At 31.5% G+C, this 24,264-nt stretch overlaps 1 protein-coding gene across 7 annotated transcripts; it reads left to right on the forward strand.

Annotated features, from left to right (window-relative positions):
• The first annotated feature begins 353 nt into the window (after positions 1-353).
• LOC119833434 (vascular endothelial growth factor receptor 1) lies at positions 354-24,153 on the forward strand. Of its 7 annotated transcripts, XM_038357434.1 has the most exons (25): positions 354-884; positions 7,781-8,134; positions 8,220-8,332; positions 8,729-8,882; positions 10,037-10,185; positions 11,239-11,398; positions 11,809-11,932; positions 12,818-12,993; positions 13,437-13,591; positions 13,683-13,965; positions 14,094-14,237; positions 14,814-14,941; positions 15,061-15,259; positions 15,395-15,655; positions 15,934-16,158; positions 16,447-16,603; positions 16,848-16,939; positions 17,470-17,508; positions 18,148-18,302; positions 18,438-18,560; positions 18,989-19,158; positions 19,500-19,644; positions 21,581-21,758; positions 22,636-22,687; positions 22,994-23,132. In XM_038357434.1, exons 1-24 carry the CDS (start codon positions 815-817, stop codon positions 22,659-22,661), a joined length of 3,780 nt encoding a protein of 1,259 aa, XP_038213362.1. In that variant the 5' UTR covers positions 354-814; the 3' UTR covers positions 22,662-22,687; positions 22,994-23,132. The 7 variants fall into 7 exon arrangements, with proteins under 7 accessions (XP_038213362.1, XP_038213358.1, XP_038213359.1 ...); XM_038357430.1 differs by lacking the exon at positions 22,636-22,687 and having other exon boundaries at positions 22,994-24,153; XM_038357431.1 differs by lacking the exons at positions 8,729-8,882; positions 22,636-22,687 and adding an exon at positions 9,255-9,381 and having other exon boundaries at positions 22,994-24,153.
• Positions 24,154-24,264: the final 111 nt, after the last annotated feature.

Below are 24,264 nucleotides of genomic sequence, written 5' to 3' on the forward strand. Positions count from 1 at the left end.
AAGTGCTTCTGTATATGGAGTTTTTAACTTATTAAGAATATCAATTTATACCTGCCCAAGCTTCAGCTTTTATCGAATAACGCAGAATTCATAGATGTTAATTGATGATGCATTGATCAAATTATGCCATATTGAGGAGTTACCTATGTTCATTTTATATCTTCTTATTATTTGAGAATAGAAAACAAACCATTATGATAATTTCACGTTTGTAACAAACTTCTAAATACCGCTTAATTGACCGAATGAACGCATTTGTTATACAGCTGTTCGATAGTACAATATCGCTTGTGATTACGTTCTCTGTATGGTGCTTCTATTCTATGGGCATTATCTTGGTTGACCGTCCGTCGCGGCGAGGTCGCGGGCGCGCCACGAATGTAAGCGCGATTGCGTCGACATTCCGCCACACTGAATGCCGCGAATCGGACGCGTTATTGTCATTGCCTTGTAAACCATCACGTGTCGTACCGTTGTAAACTTTAACAGTGACCTAATTAAACGTCAAAGCCCATGCTTACATCCAAAAGTAGTGAACTCAGTGACCATATATAGCAAGATGTGAAATGAGAAAAAATGCTCGAACATTTCCGATTATTGCAACGTGTATTTAATTTTGTGACTCAGTGTACAAAGTTTCGAAGTGTTTACATCAACTGTGATTGAGACCGAGCTATTTGCTCTTGAGCAGCGTTATATTGGATGGAAAGATTAAAATAGAACGCTTGATTAAATCACGGCGTATGGAGTCTACAATGAATTGTGTTCGCAGAATTAGTTTGTAATTAATTGTGAATAGTAAATATAATCAAAAATGTTTCGCTCGCGGCTAATAGGAGCGCGTGGGATTCTATTAATATGTTTGACAACTTTGGCGTATACAGGTTTGCATAATATTGTCTTCCACTTGTGAACTAACTTTCTAAAAAGCACGGATTCTGTAATTTAATATTTCCTTGATAACTAAAAAGAAACTAATGGCATCTTGTTCTAATGAATCAGTATAGATCTTAAAGCCAGTATTTGTAAGAGAGGAAATGTAACCCATATTTTTCTCTTTTCAAAAATACAATAACCACGTTCTATAAATAGGTACACACTGTACAGTGTACATGTCGGAAAATCTGTGAATAGCTAAAACACCTTACATTAGTTTTTGTTTACAATATTATTCACACGACGCAGACATTCCGCGTAGGTAGGTTTGTGTTTGTTTTTATTAGGTTTGTATTAGGGTATTTTTTTACTAAAAACAAGTTCAGAATCCTATTTTTTTTTTCTTAAATCTATAAAACAGGTTGTTCCATCGAATAAAATTGATTACCTGCTTGTATGTTAGTTTTAGATATCATTGTGTTCACTTGCAAATAGTGACTAGAACATTTTTGATTAAGAAACTTTCCTTTATCTACTATTTCTTGAACGATTTTATGTGTCGATTCTAAAAAAAAATATTAGCATTGTCTAAGAAAATTACTAAACATTATCTTTTTATACAAATTTTTAACCAAACAACAAGAGAAATTTTAATAAACGTTCCCTATAAAGACGATATCTATCGATATCTAGTATGTTTTTCTTTTATTATAGAATAAAAAAAAAAAATCCGAAGCATATTTGATTGTTTAGCCGCAGAATTAGTAACAGTACATTATACTGTACTATACATAGTGCACATTATAGGTACGTGATCGGACTTACCGGTTAACTAAAACATTGAATAAACAGTCATCCAAGTGGGCAGCAGATGTCTTACCAGCTTTACATAAATTTATTTTAATTGTCAGACACTATTTAGACTAATCTTAATCTTATGTATTAATGTAATATTCAAATTTCTACAATTTCAAATGTGAGGCTTTCCATCTATACTGATTTCACATTTGGGGCGCCACATTTTATTGCTTAAATAAAACATGAATGGGATATTTCACTTTGGTCACTAAATATTGTTCCTAATCATAATGCTTGCTCTGCGTACTTTTTTCCCAAGAAAAAATTAATTATATAGGTATTCAATTCGCTTTGCCAATTTCAATAATGAAAAATGTTATTAATGAATCTCATTTGTAATTAAATTCGTATAATAAATATTGCACTGTACTAACAAATATAAAACCTACTTTTTGTTTTGTCAGGTAATAAAAATGAGAAATGCTATTTCTGATAAATCGTTTCAAGAATAATTAATACAAGGTAGAAAATTTAACATTTTGAGGAAATCATTTTTTCTATACTACAGTATAGAGACACAGTACAGTATGAGTTCGCATGTAATATAACAAATAGTTATAAATGTCTTAATGATTAAGTATCAGTCAGAGTAACGTAAAGTAACATAAAAAATCTAAGTAGATAAAATGGTTAGCTATTTATTTAGCTTTGAGGCTTTTCCATTTTTCGTGTTTTTTTATTATTTTCGTTATCATAAAACTTGGTGTAATCGTTATCAAATCATTCGGTCATTTCAGATTTATTTTATTGTTTATTCAAATATCTGCTTATCTTATTTTAAATGTTTGAATTATGTGATATTATGACATTTTATTCTAAACAACTGCGCAGTTGCATGATTGCAGCTAGCATAGAAATCGCAAATCTTTGCAACGAAATATGAGGATGTAAAACATTACTATTATGATCTATGGCTCTAATATAACGGTAAATTGAAAAATAAATATCCTTACTAATATTTAACAAGCAATTGCTCATATCTATAGTCTATACTCTAAACGCAATGGTTATAGTTCAAGTAAAACTCTGTACCTTTTACCTTTATGCCTTTGTACCCATCCACATAAGATTATTAAGTATTAGACACAATAGTAAAAATACAACTCGTATAAATATAATTATAGTACACGTGTGATACCATTACGATGAGTCAGAAAATATTAAGAAGATTGATTTTTGTACAATCTCTGCAGTCTGCAGACTCCGTCTTTTCGTGCGGTGACTAAGATATGCGTCATTGCTTTACTGTTACTGACTTGCCACTGATTCATACAATATATTATATAAATAATTAAAAGTATAGGTATCCAAATTTATCGATAATATTTTTAGTTCTTACTTAGTATTTAAAGAGTCTAATTGTATGCAGCTGGGTTTCTTGTGGAACCATCACCGATTAAAAGTATCTTTCATATTAAAGAATAAATTAAAAAAAAAACCGACTTTAAAACTTAATGCCTTCTACAATAAATGGGTAATTAAGCCTATCTATTCATTGTTCCGCGATTCATTACGAAAGTGGATAGAGAGATATACACGTATAATATTACTTTAAATCAAGAAGATCCGAATAAAGAGAAGCTTGTAAAAGTTAGTTTCTAACTGGTTGAATATCGGAAGTTCCAATCTAGGCGTGTTGTTATAGAAACTTGAGTTTTATATTTCTCTACTTTTTTATTACAATTATCTACGATACATAAAAGTACCTGTACCTAATTAGTGAAAAATTAACTTAACCTTAAAAATTTAATTGGTCTATCACTTCAGTCGAGCAGCAGCAGTAAGTAAATTGGAAAATATATGCAATATTTTTCATTTTGATTAATAATCGTAATTTTTCTTTTACTAAAATTGGTGAAATAACAAATTGTTAGTTAGATTCGTTCGTATAATTTATTTTCCTTACATTCAAATAATAAATTATGATACTTATTTCTCCTTTATTTGTTAAAAACAGGAAATAAAATTTATCAATATATTCAGTATTGGCAACATTAATTACCAATTAATATTTACACCAACAAGAAAAGCAGTTTGCTTTTGCACTGCTTTAAATTTAAAATAGCTATCTAGCTACCAATATGAAGAGGTGAAGGTCATATCCAAGTTTTTATTTTTTATAGAAATACTAATAGCTAAAAAGCAGATAAATTTGCTGGTTCGAAATAAGACGGAAATGTGAATATAATAGCAGTCTTTTACCTGCAAATAAAATACATATTAAATACTTACCTAAACTTGAAGCTTCCTAGATTAGAGAGAGGCGATAGCTGCATCCGCCTAGATTTTCCATCTTTTCATTTAAACAAACATCTTTGTTACTTGCACAGCCCCCACCAAGTGCCGCGCCGCACATTAATGTGTACACGCTCATGACAGTCATTGAGTCGTAACTCCTCACCATTCATAAATAAAATGTAAACTTTAAATTTAGGTAGGTATTTAATATGTGTTTTATTTTCAGGTAAAACACTACTATTAAACACTTGACCATAATTTGAAGCTTGCTAGATTGAGACGTGATTGTAATCACCTAGAGTTATATATTATGGATGCCAGTTTAAAAACGAATAAATAGGAAATATCTTCATCATACATTATTAATTTATTATAGTGAGTGTACAGTTATTATACCAATAAAATAAAACAATTCTAGATCAGCTCAACCAAATCAATCACATTGATTTTAGACTACATTAAAGAGTAACAATCTAAGATTAAAGTTTATCAATAGTTAAACCGGAATAACTGCAATTTGCCGCCATCTCCTTACAATAAAATGGCGAATAGGTCTCTCGTGACCTCCGATAAACCCTTCGGAAAGGATTTCATCTTAGGGATGAGTAACAGCCAAGCGCAGACTACTGGATGAGTCATCTGTATCAGGGCTTCAACCCAGCATACTATAACCAATAACCATAGGAAGCGATCATATGCTTAGAAAGTCCTATTATTTATTACTTGTATTTCACAATACCTTACAGAAAAAAAACTGTGTTGGTTTTTTAACAAGTATTATAATGAACAATAAAAATGTAATTAACAATATCTTCATATAACATTGATATGCCATCCATTCGAGACTTTGAATTTAAGTCGTTTTCGGTTTTTTTTTATCTAATCGTGGTGTTAATAGTAGATTCCCTAAACAGTATTCCCATGTGCTATCTATATTTTCAAACCATTCATTCTAAAAAAGCATTTTTATAGATTCCCTGTATTACGTCGCCTTAAAATACTACAACATATTTTTCTTCTTTTTTACTATTTTCAATAACACACACATTTTAGAAATCTGTAGGTTTCTTCAAATCGACGCGAAATCAATTATTATTGTGAAGTATGCGCCAGCGAATCTGCAGGCGGAAAATAGGAATAACAGAAACATTACTTCACTCTCAATTTCAATAAAGAACCAAGAACACCTACTTGTATTGTCATTGTTAACAATCTCTGACGTAAGTTTACATAAGAGTGATCCCAAAATAATTTCAAAAGTAAACTTACGTCTAACAAACGAAGATAGTACCTACCTACCTAGATGTATATTATTTGCATGTATGCAAAGCATAAATTCTGTACAAATGCATTCAAAATAAATTATGATAAACATTCATTCGCGCCTAAAATATTTTAATGTGTTGTAAGTAAATGCGAAACAAAAACTAAAGAAAAATATACGTTTGTTTTGAATGTTTTCTAAAGCAATAGCGTCAAAGCACCGACCTCTACAAGGTCACTTCCAATCATTACAGTATAGCATGTTTTTCATAGTACAGTTTTTATTACATCCACCTGTGATGTAGTGTCGAGAATTATAAAACTACGGCGACTATAAATAAAATTATTATACGTTTTGTAAGAAATCGATGTTGTTTCGTACGCTAACTAACTCATTCTTATTTCGAAGTTATTACGATGATTTTCTATGATATTTTTGTTTATTAGTGTTAAATAATTTAAAATGTCACTCCCTATTTCAGTGAATATATATAGAATATATATAATAAGAAATATCTGGGTTGTTTTGTTCACGTTGCAAATTACCAAATATCAAATAGCCTATTAAATACACACAGATAACATAATACTATACCTACTGATACCACGCAACCAAAACCACAGGCTGAAGTAATCCTTATATAAATTGAACAGTTGATAACTACATACAGTAGGTTTAAATAGATCCTACAGCTGTATGAGATAACATGCGACAACTTTAATTAATTATCTTAAGTTTCCTTCTAGTAGTTTTAATAGTTCTTTATTATTTTTTAGAAAAATAGCGAATCTATACCACATTTTAGCATTGAGATTTGACACAATTTACAAAAAATTTAAAACGAACTTGTTTGTATGACCATTTTCCTCACGTTATTCAACGTAGACCAATAAATCCCCACATCGTTATATACGCATTGCTTACGTGAGAGTTATAGCATTTCTCGGCTTAAAACCGTTGTTGTCTGTGATAAATACATAAGTGAATGAAAATTTAAAAGAGAAACAATGGTGAATTTCACAGAAATTGTATAAATCATTATTACTAAAATTGTGGTTTTATCGAATTCTACCGCTATTAATATGCTAATGGTATCCTGTTCGCCTTTAAAGAGCCCAACGTCCATTAAAACAGATAAATTTTGATTAACATTCAATTTGTTAAAACCCTTTTCGATGAAGAAGGTAATCACAGTATTTTTATAAACCATGATTTTAGATTAGGTTACTCCGAAGCTATATTTTAAAATTTTACATTGTATTATGAAGTTCATGCAGCCTTTAGTTTCCCTGAGTTGGATTGAGATAAAAGATCGTCTTTAACATTCTTAATAATATCTAAGTAAATAATAATAAGCGTATTAAGCACAATCAAATTAAATTGAATGTCTCTCCATATTGGCTTTTGTAGTAAGTTATATGAATTTAACTATAAAAATTATCACATTTTAAAGATAAAGGAACGCTATAACGGTAATAAACCTTCTACAGCTATTTTAAGGTTTTTTATTGTATAAATGAAAGTACATTTGAAAGACTGATGATATGATGATAATTATGTGCACGCATTGAAATATCAATGTCACCTTAAAGATTTCATTAATTGAGCAGTTTTCTCTTTTCTGTGATTATTATCTGTATCTATAAATAAAATTGAAAGATCACTCACTCATCACGAAATTTCAAAAATTGCTGAACGTATGAAAGGTGAAATTTGGTAGAAAGTTAGTTCGTAGGTAATAGACGCGCCTCAGCCCTATTGCGGTTTTTGCAATAGGACTGAGGTAAAAGCGTCTAGGGCTATCTACAGCTGTGGATGTGTAGGAAATATTTGTAGGTACTATTATGAATCAAAGACTTCAAATCAATCAAGAATCAAGAATCAAATAAATTATAATATCGCACATAAACGGAAAACAAAAGATACATGCCCGTTATCGAAAGCAATCGAAAGCTTAATGAGATAAATGAAAATAACAACGGGATCCTAATGGGTTAATTGCCGAATTGAATAGTTTGATCGAATCAATTGTGAACAGACGCATGGATCACTAGCTATCCTACCGGTAGGATTAATTTCCCCAATGTTGACCACGCCTGTGTCACACCCCAGACGCAAATTAATTAAAAATGTTTTCGATAGTTACGTATACGCATTGTACAGCGAAGCTAGTCTCGTGTTACCATTAGTATGATAACCTAAGTCTACTTGATCACATTTACCCTTCGCTCCGGTGTAACACTGAGCTCTCCCTCCCAAGGTCATCGTTGTTTGTCTTCCCGACATGATAAACTACTCGATAGGTGACGCACGTGAAAGGTTGACAAATTAGCCACAGGAAGTTTCCATGAAGGGCTAATTTTCTTTCATTATGTTATTCTTAGGCGTGGTAGCACTATGTACCTGCTATACAATAAACTAAAATCGCCATCAATACGTTATCGTGTAAACAATATTGAAGTGTTTAAAATAAAATACTTTATTAAGAAAACCTATGAATGCAATCAAAAAGTCAATAAATGACAATTCCGTTCTGCTTTCCAGATGCACAGCAATTCAATGGCCCTTTGATAACTCCCCTAAAGAAAGAAATAACATTACAAAAAGGACAAAATTTTACCATCACGTGTCAATTTGATAAGCCTATCGAAATAAAACAACAAGAAATCCCCGAAGAAGTGATTGAGTCGTTTTATATGATACAAAGAAATATGACTGTAATTGAGGGGGATAATAAAATCTACCAGGCTGTACTCGATCTAATAAATGTTGATCAGTACGCAGTTGGCTACTATGCTTGTTACGAAAAAGATCTAGATTCTAATACAATACTAACCGATTTGAGAGAAGAACCTAGTAACACGAATCAAGTCTCTTACATTTATGTATACGTGGATGGTGAGGTCTTATTAAATTTTTTTGATTAATTTTAACTGAGTAAACAGTAGATAATTGATTCGAAATAACTTGGAACATATTCTAGGTACGGATAGTATATTTGCGCCCATGAGAGAGGTGGTAATACCTAAAGGCAACTCAAAAGTTGTTATTGAATGTAGACCAACAACACCAGATGTTATTGTTACATTGATAGGGGTACGTATATAAGAATGCGATGATGATATATGCCTAATTAAAAAATACATTTTAAACAGAGTCTCATTAGTTTATACAACTACCATACTACAGATGTCTCTGTATCTTAAGAAATAGTGACATGAATATGGAATGCATATACAATTGCTTCAACTTTGCATGTTATTTAGCGTTATATAAAAATTTCTAAAAAAATACAATGAGTGAGATAATGTTTTCTATGTTTTCGTTTATCTTAATGACGCATGAATATTTAAGGAAAATGCATGTCTCATTTAATATTAAACCCACGCTTTGAGCTGTAGCTATTTCTTCTTATATAGCATGTTACTTACCACCTGTGGTTTTATTAATACTATTGCTTGGACAACTCATAACAACCTTCTGAATATTCAGGAGTTAGCAGAAGTGGAACATAGTTGTAACCCGAAAATCGGGTGCACCTTCGATAGTTATTTCTTATCGTTTTTGGATGACCTGATTACAATTTGCACTTGTGGCTTTAAGCGAGGAAATATACAGGCAACAAAAGATGTTTTTGTAAATAAACGTAGGTGATTAAACAACCTGCTTTTTTCCTTTAATAATTATCTTTGGTGTGCACCCCCGTTTTATTCTAATGTTTTCACGTTGGACTTTATAAATTGACGTATTAAAATCACAAATATAATAGTTTAATTACTCTTTCATGAAAAGATGTAATAAAATTGGGGTGAATGCGTAGGGATATGTTTTTCAATACATCAACACACTTAGAAATTGTGGACTTTGTTGTTATATTTTTTGAATAATGATAATAAACTGAATAAACAGTACAACATCTAAAATATCTGAAGTTAAAGGCTCTCCGATTGAAAAACATATCTATTAACATTGATATGTATTTACTAACAAACAACTTTAAATGGTACAATAAAAATAGCAGAATAACAAGGCGGCCGATTTCAATAAGTATTCCCCAAAAATTGGATTTTTATTGAAAGCGAAAGAAACCGGTTATATATGCGAAGGACGGCACGGAAACCAAACATTATGGAAATATATAACTAGTAAGTAGATAGTGCTGAAATGTTGATGTCATAAGGTAGCCCAGTGTGATGGTTTCATTCGGGATTGTTTTTAGCATCGTTCTTTTTTTTTTGTAAAGTTTGCTGCTTGTTATCTATCTTCTATTTTCTTCATATTATGGTGTGTGGTTTAGCGCCATTTATGTGCAAGTCTTATCACTTTGTGTTAACAACTAACATACTAACATAATATATTTATTTCAATTTATATTATATTATTATTTGTGTTTGATATTGAGCGTAGTTTATTTTAACATGGAAAGTATATCGCTAGTCAAAAAAACTTATTAAATAATTCATATTTTACAAAATCATTACTTTCATTGACTGTTTGTCCGACTCCGTCGAAGCCTGCAAGATTAAGTTCGTGATGTAGTTTATATAAATTAAAAAAATAGAACAGTTCGTTTAATGTGCCCATTTTAAATATTGTGCTTAAATAGAAATGTTATTAAATACTGTTCCAAAAATATACAACAGTAACTCGAATACTCAAATATTATATGTTAAATCTAGTGCAATACAGAATTTTTGAGTACATTTTATTTTTGTTTCGCAGTGGCACATATATGTCTTATCACTATGTTTTAGTACCAATTGTAAGTTAGTTAATTTGTAATGTATTTTTTATTTGTAGACGACAATATAGAACCTCCCATGCCCAAAATTGTAAGAGAGTCCGAGTTATTCCTAAGAGGTGAAACATTTTCTATAAATTGTACAGTAGATTATCAAGCAAACTCTGCTGTTGTTTTGACTTGGCAGACACCGTATCCGTATGCAAACGTAAGTTCCAATAATGATTTTTTAATTAAATATGTAATTTTATATTTGCAATCGTTGTTTATGAATGTGATAACTTGTGATAGATTCATAATCTATACTAATATTATAAAGCTGAAGAGTTTATTTGCTTGTTTGTTTGAATGCACTAATCTCAGGAACTACTGGTCCGATTTGAAAAATTATTTCAGTGTTAGATAGCCCATTTATTGAGGAAGGATATAGAGTATATAGGTACCACAGGCGAAGCCGGGGCGGACCGCTAGTATATGATAAGTCTTGACGACTTTTATTTTATTGGAGAATGCATACTCGCATACCTAAAGTTCGAGAAAGATCTCTGGGCTATGACGGACTTCCGCTGCAGCAACGGACAACCGACTAAATTCCACTGTTAGACAGGGAGATGATAAATACCATAAAATTTGATGAATTGTACCAGTTTGGCGGTTCTTCAGGGGTTGCTGGCTAAAAGGAAAATTATTGTCATAGCTCTGGCACCAATCACCACAACCGAAAACCGTTAGCCATCGGATAAGAATGGCATGGTGGATATTGGTGAACTCGACTATAATTAGCTGTGCAAAAACTATTATTATACTATATATTTTTTTATTAATTAACGTGTTGTTTCGATATGGTGGGCTGTAAGCCATACCAAAAAAGTATGGCATGGTGATTTTTGTGAATTACTAATCGATAATAAATAGCTATGCAAAAATTATTCTGGTACAAATGGTTTATTTGTTTGTTTTTATTACCGCCTTTCATCGGTCTGGCAGGCAGAAGTACACGACACGTTCGATTAACGCCCACGCGCTTAGGCCTCCGGTGCCAGAGATATGACCATCACTTTGCTTTTTGTCATTACGTAATTAAACTCCTGAAGAACTATCCGACTAGTCGATATTATCAAATTTGATTGTGCTGTCATCTCCCGGTCATGACGTGTTTCGTCGAACGGCTTTCAGTGCATGGGTGATGTTAGTTTTTATTACGAATTGTTTTTCTTGTTTTTAAGAATATAAGTATACGCCAAGCATATATATGTTTCAGAATATTTTACATGAAACAAATGAAAGAGAAATAACTCAGGGCATATTGTACAGTACTATAACAGTTTTTAACGCAACTGAAAAAGATGCTGGAGATTATAAATGTATATCGAAGAATCGAAATGGGAATAAGACGAGTAGAACAAAGAAAACGTACAACGGTTTGTAATATTAAACATTTTTTAGTTACAGTATTTTCTTATGTTTGATTTTACACGAGTATAATATGTTTAGATATTAAAGACTCTTTATAAACCCGATTATTCATGGTCTGTCTCCTGACTGTCTTTGGTCTCTGCACTGTCTTTTTCCGACCACGCCCACTGTGAAGCATTTGAAACGAACAACGAATAAGAATGAACACTTGATTCAATATGATATAATGAAAAAGTTTAAAAATATTAGGATGAAATTAAAAAGTCTTTAATTTCTAAAAATACTTGTATTCTGTATACTTTTTTCTGATACCTTTTTTTCACAGGGAAAAGTTTTTTATTCAATGATACGACGTCATAACATTTTATGACGTTATAGTACCAATTGTATATTAATCATAAAATTCATATTTTAGGTACAGAAGGCTACATAAAACTAGAAAGGCTAAATATGGAAAAGATTATATCAACAGATCCCTATGTCACACCATTAAGGCTCTTGACGCTTGTCGAAGCCTATCCGCCCGCACAATTTTCTGTGTAAGTTATGATGTTTAACCTTGTATGTATTAACCGATCGCACCCATTTCTATTGTCTTTGCTTTAGGTTCTGTCATCTATGTGTCACTATGCTCATGTCATTTTTCTTTTGGTTGGCCCGCGATAAGTATTGTGCCCCCAAAATAAACTAAATAGTTAATAAAATAAATAGTTCTATTGTGAAATCCAGTTGTTTAATTACCACAAACCACAAAACCCTTTAATTACCTTAAGGTTTTGGAGTTTCGTCTGTGTTACTCATAGCAGTGAGTGGACAGAAAGCCATGAGTCCCTGTCATAGCTTAGGTCATCGTTTTTTTAAAAGTAAATTGATAGTAAAGTTATTTGTTTCTTTCGCATAAGTTTTACTATTTTGCTATATGAACACACCTAATAAGCAAAACAAAAATACGCATCAGGAGTAACAAACAAAAATACGTACTTCTTAACACTTTAAATTATGTTATTTGTTTACTAGAGTGGGTGAGTTGGTGATTCGTCTAATCGTAAGCGATCACCACCACCCATGAACATTTGCAGAGTTCGGTCCACAGAAAATACGTTGCTCGCTTTAAAGGAGTAAAATATAATGAAAAGATTGAAGACAAGAATGAATTTGTTTGTAATTTGTAAGAGAAGTATAAAAATAGGCCTTCGACTCCCCATCCAACGAAACACAGTAGGATGCTAGTTTTTCACGCCAATCTTCTGTAGAGGAATGTAACCTTTCCCGGTGCGGTAGAGCATGCTCGACTTTCACATTATAAATTATAGTATTTTGTACAGCAAATGCAGCACATGAATCCTTTCAGATTGGAAAAACACACATCTTTTTCCTGTATGTAATAGTTTTAACCGTTACTATATATTTCGTTTAAATTTCAGAGTCAGAGATGATATTGGGGAATTACCCTCTAATGAAAAATTTTCTTTAATACATAATTCAGTTGGTATCGTGTTCCAAATTAAATACTTAAATATAAACGATACAGGAAATTATACGCTAATCGCAAAGAATAAGTACAACACACGTAATGTTACTTACGACATAAGGCCAAAAGGTAAATAATTATCGAAGTATTCAATGTAAACTAGGTGACTAAATGAGAGATAAAGTCATCTATGTTTATACTTTGTACTATGTATGTTTCATTTTGATTAATCATCACTATATGATTTTAGTATTTTACAAATACGAAAGTAACTCTGCTTCACTGTGCGCTACGCAATTACACTTAAAGTTCTGTACCGATTAAAATTGAAATTTTGTACAGATATAGTCTAGAACATGCTCTGTGTCAGGTGTCCCTTTTAATGAATAGGAACACCTTGTTTATTTAAGCGAAGTGGCGTAAAGAAAGCTGGTTTTTCATAATTAAATGTTCGGTGGCTGCAATTTCTATATAGAGAAGGTAGCATTTCAACACACCAAAATTTGTTATTGACTTACAATTCAAGATGATTTGTATAAGAGTCTGTGATATTTATGACTTTTAATTTTCAGCTTCCCCTACTATCGAGTTTAATCTTAGTTCTAATAAGAGGTTCTTATCGGGCACTATTGCTACCTTAATGTGTACTGCAATCGGATATCCTGGGCCAACGATCACTTGGAATTTTACAAATGAAAAAGGTGAAAAACAGTCCTTAGAAAAACAGGTACTGTTGCGAGAGAATTTTAAAAACAGGCTCATAGTGAAAGCTAATTTAATAACTATTTTTTATCCAATTTCATATTTATTTATTTTAGGCCAGTAGTTCTGCAGTTTCGATTATCAAAACATCGTCAATACTACAAATTCCCGTTCGTACTTCAGGAAACATAACGTGCTATGCAACAAATACTATTAATCACACATCTGTTTCTCGAAAGTTCCTTGTTTACGAAATAAACAATGGCTTTGGTGTTGCCAATAAAAACAATACTTGGTTCTCCGAGAACGATAGAGTGATTTTAAATTGCTACGCTTCGAAGTATGAATTTTCAAATGTGACCTGGTTTGACGGCGGAGGAAATGATATTGCCGAAAATGGTAATTATGTATGGTTTAATTTTACTGATTATGAAATTGCCGAATATGATTATTGCGTATGGTTTAATTTTATTGTTTGTTTTACGTTAATTTAATATGAAAATTGCGTAATTATTTATTTATTTTAGTAAAACTGCAAGAAACTCCGTACTCGTACGTTGCGCAGTTAATATTTGACAGTATATCGTTAGAGCAGGCTGATAATTACACATGTGCTGGATTGAAAAACAATGAAACAAGAGAAACATTCACGATTTCTATAACAGTAACAGGTAAATTGTTTACAATTATAATCTTAATTAAGATGTCGTCGTCAGATGTTTAAAATCGTTCGATTATATTCTAACTCGAAAGATTGAAAACTGTCGATAAAGTTGTGATCTGCATCATTTACTTACAATTTAACGCATCATCTTTCGTTGGGTTATAATCTATCGAAGTAAAACCGCTAAATTACAATCTAATGCCGGTAACAACATCAACTGTCCGAAGGCAATTCTACTTGGCCGGTTTTTCAGTAGGTCGATATGTGACGACGTCAGCTTACGAGATAACAATCGCAGCTATTATGTATTATGACGAAAACTGTTTTGCAAGCGTTCGAAACGTCAAATTTATTTAGATCACGCTGGTGAAGACGTGGAAATGGAAATATTTTTCTTTTCCTTTTATTTATTTATTTATTTATTGATTTCCTAGATTTCCTAGTGTATTTTGTATATTAACAAAATACACTAGAAAATCTTGTACAAAGGAATTAAAATGCTTTTAAAAATTGTACAAAAGGCGGCATTTTGCGCTTTTTTTTAGTATGTATTTATACCTACCAATTATTTAATCATATACAGCACAGCGTTTACCCGAGATAAATGTTCCGAAATTGGATGAAGAAGACGTAGAAGTTATTCCATACCACCCAATATATCTAGTCTGCCAAGCAGATGCTGTGCCTCCACCTACAATCATCTGGAAAAAGGTAACGAAACCATCAATTATCCTCCTTATTATTACTCATATAAGCAAATAAGTATAAAAAAAAATTGTCAGGAAAACACCGATAATATGTTAACATAAAGTATACTATCCATTTCACAGGACGGAGTCTCTCTGACAAACATAACTGATGTCGTTATAAAGACTGATTATTTAAATTATACAACGGTAAACTCGAGTATCGAAATCCATAATACAATGCAGACAGACGGACGTGTTGATGATAACAAGGGTAAATACGAATGTATTGCAGAAAGTCGTGGAAATACTCAAAGAAAAACGTATAATGTGTTTTTCAAAGGTAATCACCTTGGAATATTTTATACCATTTGTAGGAAGGCTACTAGTTTGATGCAATGATACCACATTTTGTACATGAAATAAAATTGTCCCTATGCAGTTTTTCTCTCGAATATTATATTTTTGTTATTTTCAGATAAAGTGACATACAAAACCACGTATACTATTTTAAGCGTAACTTGCGCTATCGTATTTATACTAGTCTTGTTAATTGTGTATCTGACGTGGAGAATACAAAAGGAGAAACAATTCAGGAAAGAATTAGCGGACGCTGGGCTATTGTACTTTAAAGAAGGCGTCCCGAAATCGCTAAATCCAGACTTAGGTATCGATGAGCAAGCTGAACTATTACCATATGACGACAGATTTGAATTCCCGCCAGAGAAACTTGTGTTAGGTAATTATTGTTAAGATATTTTACCGCAATATTCGAATATTTAAACAATTTGCACTTCACTTATTCGACTGAATCGAGTGCAGTGAAAACTGATTTACGTTATCTTTTGATGCAATTTGAGGTGTACCTACCTACGACAAACTACGTGTTGTCATTGCCAAGTTTCTATAATGCTTAATTAAACACGGAATTTTGTATATTGTATATTTTATATTATATTTCATCAATATCCAGTTATGATTTTATCAAAATTTTAAATTGCATTTATTTTTAAATAGGGAAACAATTAGGAGCTGGGGCATTCGGTGTTGTATACAAAGCCGAAGCTAGAGGTATTGTTAACGCAGAAGAAACCACTACAGTTGCAGTGAAAATGGTAAAGAAAACAGCTGATAACATGTACATCAAAGCGCTGGCTTCAGAGTTGAAGATTATGGTGCATTTGGGGAAACACGTCAATATTGTTAACTTATTGGGAGCTTGCACGAAGAATGCCGGAAAAAGTAAGAATTTGTTTCGTTTAAATTTCAGCTTTTTGTGTCACGAATGAATTAATGTAGGGCAAATTTCAGAGAGACAAATATGAATTGCAAAGAGGTAAAAGTAAAAAAAGCGCACATTGCCTATTTCTATTAAAATTCATTACCAGAATAAGAAATTAGTGAATCATTTTATTTATTCATAAAGTATATTTAAAATATAGATTTATATAATTAAATAGATACAAACTAGTAAAAATCAAGTGTACTTAGCTATATTGAATATTTGTAACACAAACTATTCATTTATAGGAGAGTTGATTGTAATCGTCGAGTACTGTAAATTCGGCAATATTCACAATTACATGCTGCGACATCGTGAGGTTTTCATTGATCAACTCACAGATAATAAAGAGAAAAACCTTGGCAAAGTGAACAGAGCTTTTTCCTGCAGCAGTGGAAGCAGCGGGTAAGGCATTTTAAAATTTTATACAAGTTAAATATTATTGTATGAGCACCTATTGATAAAGATAATATGATGTAGATATAATCGCCATTATAATTTTGATAAATGTATGTGAGGGCATTTTAAATAAAAGCATATGTAAATTTTTAGGTTTTAATTTAAAAAGTAGTGTAAATTTAATTATCAAGATACTATATTACCCTTATTTAAATATTAATTTGTCTATAAAACAATTGTTATTTTTCAGGATGCATTCTGATTATTTCAGCTCGAACAATACTCAAGTAACAGATCACACGTTTATAAATTCTGCAAATACAAATAGATCTGACAGAAAAGGTAAATTAACTCTTTATTGTGTGCTTTATCTTTTAAAACAACTACATATTTATATATTTTTATTAATTATAAATTCGAATAATTCAGTCTTTCTTTTTGTCACATCTGAACCACTGAACCTATTTCGATTGTGAGACCGAAATTATTTAATTCAATCGAACAATAAACCAACTCTTCACATTTGTTATGATATAATGATGACAGAAAATATACACTTAATGGCATTAAGAGCTAACTGAATAGTTATTTTAAGTGGTTTCCTCTAAGACTGTAGTTAGAACATGTGTTATAAAGTTACAATTAAATAAAAATGTAAAATGGGTCCTATTTCATATAATATAAGGGTTTTTGTTATCTAAGAACTTTTTAATTATCTTAATAGATTTATTTCCTATCTTTTCTACCTTAGATTTATATAGGTACCCATTATATTTTGTAGATTAAATGGTCTTTGTTATTTTGAGTACTTCTCATGCATAAATAATAATATGGTTATAAAATCATAAAACATTTATTTTGTATTTTATCAGATAATGCAAATCAAATTCCACACGTGGAGTTTATAAAAGGTATATTTACTTTTATATTGTGTCGATGTCGCTTATTAAGCACTGTTTTGACTTTTACCGAAGTGTGCACTGATTTGTTTTATTACCTACCTTAAATTAATATTTACACTACGCTTTGTTTATGTGAGCACTTTATTTAATTGTTTAGTCAGAGAACACCAAGCCTTTCGCTTTAATATTTAATACAATACGAAAATCACTGGACTCATAAAAGCAATTTCATTCCAATATCCGTCTTGTACAATTGAATAATTCATGCAACAAACTAACAACACTACCCATCAAACATGATATGCATGTTTTAATATAATGTTAGACAATTTGATTCAAATTTACAATATTGAATAGCATATCGGAATTCGTAAAAGAAATCGTACAAACTGAAACACGCACTGCCATTATTTTACGTCACGTCACGTTGATAAATATTTCTTTTTACTATTTTTAATATTAGTCAAGGGCAGTTCAAGTTTTGGTTGTTAATGTTATGTTGTAATAACATACGTAATCTGCTCTAATCTTCGTCGATGTAAGCAGTAAGGACTTTAACTAAACTTGCATTTCTGTCACTACAGCAATTATTGTTAACAATGTATATAATTAGCTGTTTTTAATAAATATAAACCTATAATTTTATAGTATCCGACACTGGTTACGTGCAACCCGAATGGAGATCAAATTACGAATGTGACTACCTTTACGAAGGGCGAAATCCAAGACCTCTAACCTCAAGAGATCTATTAGCTTGGGGATTTCAAATTGCAAGAGGGATGGAATATCTTGCCAGCAGAAAGGTATGATGATCTCATAGAAACGCCTTTTAATAATAATAGTTAAAATTTACTGAGTAGTGCATGTATAAGTTTTGATAAAAATAATTAAATTATGTTAATTAGTTTTTTTTAATGTATGAATATTGTACATTTCAGGTGCTTCATGGAGATTTAGCAGCAAGAAATATACTGCTTGCTGAGGACAATATCGTAAAAATTTGCGATTTTGGATTAGCGCGAAGTATTTATAAGAATGACGAATATCAGAAAAAGGAAAACGTAAGTAACTTAACAAATATTAGTAGTAATGGGTAGATAAATTAGAACTAAAATTTAAGTAAATGGACACATGGAAATATCGAGAAATAAAAAGCAGAGGCTTTTTTATTTACAACAGCGCCCTCTCAAGAGAAGTTGTAAGATATTTATTTGTAACAGTTATATAAAGGTTCATGTTGTGTAACCTTTCGGCCGCCAAGTAGTTATTATCACTACCGTTAGATGTCGCCAGTCTGTCGAAAATTGGAGTGCTGTTGTTTTCCCGCCAAATGCATATTATGGTTTTTCCAGCTTTAATAAAATTTGATGTTTTGTTGTTTAGTCTTTTGTTACTTTTCATTAGATAAATTTTACCAAAAATTTGGTAGAATTTTTGTAACGATTAAAACATTTATGCATGCAATTTAAATTTTGTTTATAATTTTCAGAGCCCTTTGCCAGTGAAATGGTTAGCAGTGGAATGTATGACCGACCGTATATTTTCAACTCAATCAGATATATGGTCTTTTGGCATCGTGCTGTGGGAGCTGTTTTCGTTGGCTAAAACACCATACCCAAATATTAGTCCAACTAACTTGCTTAAATGGCTTTTAGAAGGGTAATAATAATTTAGTTCTGTTGTTGAACTTTCAAAATCATTAATATAAAGAAAGCTTTAAAACGATACGATAATAATTTTAAACAAAAACACTTCCACTAAATGTCAAAACTAGACCAAATTATGAATAAATGAAACGACTCGGAAGGCACCAGCTTTCAAATAAAAAAATCGTCAAATTCGGTTCACCCAGCCAACAATTGTGAGGTAAAACACAAAAATAGAGTCGATTTGATATCTCCTTCTTTTTTGAAGCCGGTTGAAAATGGAATAAATCAAAATCTAATTGCTAAAACAATAGCAACAAGCCAGTATTCTTAAGGTAATTTTCTATATTCTAGGCATCGATTGGAGAAGCCGACCTACGCGGACGACAGGCTCTATGACGTAATGTTGAAGTGTTGGGAACAGAAACCCACCGCCAGGCCCTCCTTCTCGCAACTACAAGAAATACTCGGCTCCTTCTTAGAAGACAATGTTCGAAATGTAAGAAAAATATTGTTTTTATAATAAACCACTATCCATTAACATTAACCATTCTATACCGAAATAAATAATGAATTGTATTCATGTTTAAATAGGATGTTGTTAATATTATATTATTCCGTTGCCATGTTGCATAAATTAACATGTATAGGCTATTTTCTTGTGTTTGATTTTACGCGAGTATGTATTTTCTCCCCGGTGTCTCCCCTTGGCCACGCTCGCTGTAAAGTGTTCGAAACGTCGGGTTAATAACATAATGAATAAATCGCGTTTGAAATCCGTTAAAAACTTTTTAATTTCTAAATGTATAGGCTACTTCTTTTAGGAATTTACTCTTTGCATTGATCAATTGTTGTTATTTGAAAAATAAAACCCAAGGTGCTTCCCTATTCACGTATCTACGAATAAAAAAACAATTTATACATAAAGTTTATTATTAATCCTAATATGTATTATTACTAATATTTGGGATCTTTTGTTTATGGAAACTTGCATACATATATATGCTGTGTATTTGTATTCAACAAACGACCAAGATAACAGTATCACTGGGTGTTCAGACTAGCACTTGCCTTAAAGTGATTTAAATATTAAACGCTTCTCTATACTGCACCACATATATTTGACTGGGGTATAGCGTACATTGAGTAAATTGGAAGATTAACATGTGCTCTTGGGATAAACCTTTTAAATAAACAATACATCCAAGTATATTTCTTACCTGTACTAGATATAGTGGCTATCTTAGTTTGTTACCTTTAATCGTTCTAGTAGAAAAAACACGATATTTGATCGCTGTGAGTAGCTGTTGTAAGTAAGACTGATTTCGATATTTAATTTATGATTATTTGTTTAATACATATTTTCTTGTTTACCTAATAAGCAACGTTGTTATTTCTCTGAATATTCTTTACAGATTTCGTAGAATAACAAAGTTCTCAGGCAATTATAAAATACGTTTACGGTACATTTTGCTTTATTATTAGATTCTCCATTTTACCTATATTGTGAACACATTCTTTAATATACAAAACATCTAAATTTTTCTAAATGGTTAACGCGTGAGCGTAGAACTGAGGGGTCCTAGGTTCGATACCCGGTGGCGACGCACAAAAAAAAAATGTCTCGGTCTGGCAGGACACAGAAGGCTACCCTACTTGTACATAAAGAAAATCGATCAGTGAAACAAATGTATATCATCTGCCCCATACCCCAGTAGGGAATTTGGGACTTCACTTTAAGTGGAGAAAAATTAAACAAATCAAAGATCATTAAAATAAAATCAACCGTTCTTGACTTGCACTAACACTGCTTTATTGTACATATGTTACAGACAAAACCCGTTTTTCGTAACAACGCGTTATCACCAGTTGGAACTGGTTAGCAACTAATCGTCTTTGTTATAATTAGTATTTAATGAATTAGATATATTATGCGCCTTAAAAACTTGAATTTATTAACTGACGTTTTATTTTGGTCTATACTGATTTATATTTGAATGGGAAACGTGCTAAATTCAATTCTAGTACTCGCCGGATAATGCCGCAGCACGTTGCTTGCTGGCTCGGCTCGTACGGCAGTTGACAACCAACCTACCACACTCGTCTAATTTAATACAAAAGTGTACATACATTCATAGTGACAATTTATAATATTATTATTTTGTATGTATTAAATAATCAGAATAAAAAAATGTATGACTTAATATTATAGTATATTAAAAAAAAAACAGTATTTTATACTAATATAATACGCCTTAAAAACTAAAATATACTAATATTTGAGTTTTTAAGGCGTTTTGCCTAGTAAGAACTAGTTGTAATAAAAGCCTTTAGTTTCAGCTAGTTAAATAGAAAATCCCGGGACTTTACCAGTGTATTATAGATATAGTTTTGTAAAGAAAAAATAATATAATGGTTCTAATTAACATTTACAGCATTACGTCGATTTGAACTCCGCATACATGGAGTTAAACGCGAAGTGTGAGGGCCAAGAGGACTATTTAGCTATGGTTTCGGCGCCCGATTTCAACAATCTCGTGACGCCGAGCCCTCATCATTATGTGAATGAAACCACGCAGTTCTTTCCGCCGACGCCTACGCAGTTACAGCATGGTACGTTACCAATTAAATATAATAAAATAGACTTTAAACCATTTTATTTTAACACTTAGTCTTAGAAGATGGCGCAACGAACGGAGAGGACTGTGTTAAAACAGCCAATGCAATAAAATAAATTTATATAATGGAATAATTATAATATATGTTCGTTATGTGCCTCACTATTCCCACGAATGTGTAAATGGGGTTTCATTTCTCAAAAGATATCAAAATTGAAATGATTATCAAGGACACGTAATTGCAAAGTTCCTGGGGCCTCGCACTGGTTACAAATATTTCGGTTTGTTGACATAAAAGTCGAGAAAAGTAAGCTTATTCTATGTAGTAGGTGATATTACATAGCAGGAACTAAACAAAATACCAAGAAACAATTAATTCCCACAAAAGTTCGTTTAAAAGTAGTCCCTTCTGTTTCGAAATTTCTATATAAAAGTGGATGATTTCACAGATGTTGTGGTTATTTACCAAAGTAAATAAGAGTGAAAAATAATTAATGAGAGTAATGTCAATTAGATTAATTGGAAAACTGTTTTCCAATCATTGCTGCATTATGTACACTTTTTAATTTTGTAACTACAATATCATTTTATTATGGATATTAATAATACAGAACTTATAATGCTACGTAAGACTACTTCATTTTTTAGATATAAATCTACCAATATCTAAGTGGCAGATACAGCACATAAGATGATCGGTATTTTTACTAAAATAATCAACGAAACATCTTAGTTAAATTAAAAAAGAGCTTACAAAATGGACTTCTCGTCGTATCTATATGGATTATTTTTATTACAATTCGTGTTCTTGTTATTGAACAAAATTCCTCGGTAACAATTTCATCATATAAACGCATTTTTCCTTTTGTCAGACGAAACGGAAAATACGCCAGTCTGATCACGCGAAACAGATTCTTTCATACGGTAATAAAATGGTACAAGGCATGGTTGATGTAACTAACAACAATTTGTATGTCGAATGTATACTTTGTAGCAACCTAGTTATCTTCTTATACAAGCAAATACATTAATGTATGAAAGATGTGATTATTTAACAATCCAACAAAATACATTTCAATAAATTGTGTTTCTTTTGATCTTTTGCACATTTTTACCTATTGTTACTAACGTTTATGGATGAAATGTAAATGTTTGTTGACAACGCACGATTTTCATTGTATATTGCACGAGTATAATAACACGATAATGTAATACGAGATGTGTTTACAGACGACGAAGGCTACTTACAAATGAGCCCAGCGAACCAACGCATATTCAGTCCACGCGCTCAAGACACTAAATTTGATTTCGACGCTCGTAAATTGAACCCTAGAATGACCGAGGCAAACGGCCTCAGCTCAGAATCGACTCCGATGTTATCCCTTAACAACCTTCCAGCAAGGAGCGGATCCGACTCTGACTACGACGGGAACTCATCCTCGTATATGCCCATGTGCCCTCGAATTGAAGAAGAATCAGATGACGTTTTCGAAGTCAAAGACTGTAATAAAAACACGAAAAACAGAGCAATAACTAATCCGACTTACATTGCTTTTAACGAGAATAAGAAGCCCCTAAACATTTCCAATAATTACATTAATATAAACGTGCCCAATGGTCTAGTCAAGTAGATATCTTTTATGACGTACTCTTGTACACATTTACAATACATATGTATGAGTATTAGAATTCATTCGTTGGTTTTGATCTCCTTATAATATTATCATTGAATACAAAATCTCATTACTTTTAATGTTTAAGCTATTTTTTATAGAAACTGCGTGTAACGGAATGAAAGATCCGTTTTCTTTTTATGTATGATTCTTAGTAATATGATACTAAAGATTGTTAATAAATAAATGAGTATTAATATATGTTGTTGTAAGTAATATTTTTTATAAAGTACAAAGATTTATTTTAAACGTAGCATAAATATATAATTTAATATTTAAAGTAGTGTCATTACCATTACTTAAAATAGTCAGATAATTTCGCTTTCACTGGTATTTTCAGTATTTATGTACCAACCCCACCACCGTATATTTATTAATTACATAATTGTTAATATTTTTTCCATATTAATGATTTGCTATTATGCTATCATTCCTTGCTTCTATCTTGAGAATTTTTTAGTGAAAACATTTTTGCATTTACTAAAATTTTCTGTCTTGTAAACTTGATATTCAAGTTTTTATTTGCGCCGTGATAAGTTAGATGTATTGTTAAAGTAAATATAAGTTAATAGAACTAGTTTCATAAAATATGCATGTTTTCTGTTTCTGATGTTATTTGTGAGATTTTAAGTAAATATAAGAATATTCTTTATGTATTATGTATTTATAAATGTGAATATTCTGAATGGAAAAATAAAGCATTGTTTTGAAAACTAATTTGACTGTGGAATATTATTCATTTTCTCCTGAATTTCTTTTCACATTTTTAATAAAATAGAAAATAGATTTGTTCTGTGTATTAATAGCGATTGTGCTCGGAAAAAAAAG

The sequence above is a fragment of the Zerene cesonia genome, chromosome 17 (genome assembly GCF_012273895.1).
Source record: "Zerene cesonia ecotype Mississippi chromosome 17, Zerene_cesonia_1.1, whole genome shotgun sequence".
Lineage (NCBI taxonomy): Eukaryota > Metazoa > Arthropoda > Insecta > Lepidoptera > Pieridae > Zerene > Zerene cesonia.

Bases quoted from the DNA above. Each gene is read 5' to 3' on its own strand.
- LOC119833434 (XM_038357430.1), top strand. From the start codon at position 815: ATGTTTCGCTCGCGGCTAATAGGAGCGCGTGGGATTCTATTAATATGT. The intron at 11,399-11,808 runs GTTTGTAATATT...TTCATATTTTAG, and splicing joins AACAAAGAAAACGTACAACG to GTACAGAAGGCTACATAAAA. The intron at 19,645-21,580 runs GTAAGAAAAATA...TAACATTTACAG, and splicing joins TAGAAGACAATGTTCGAAAT to CATTACGTCGATTTGAACTC.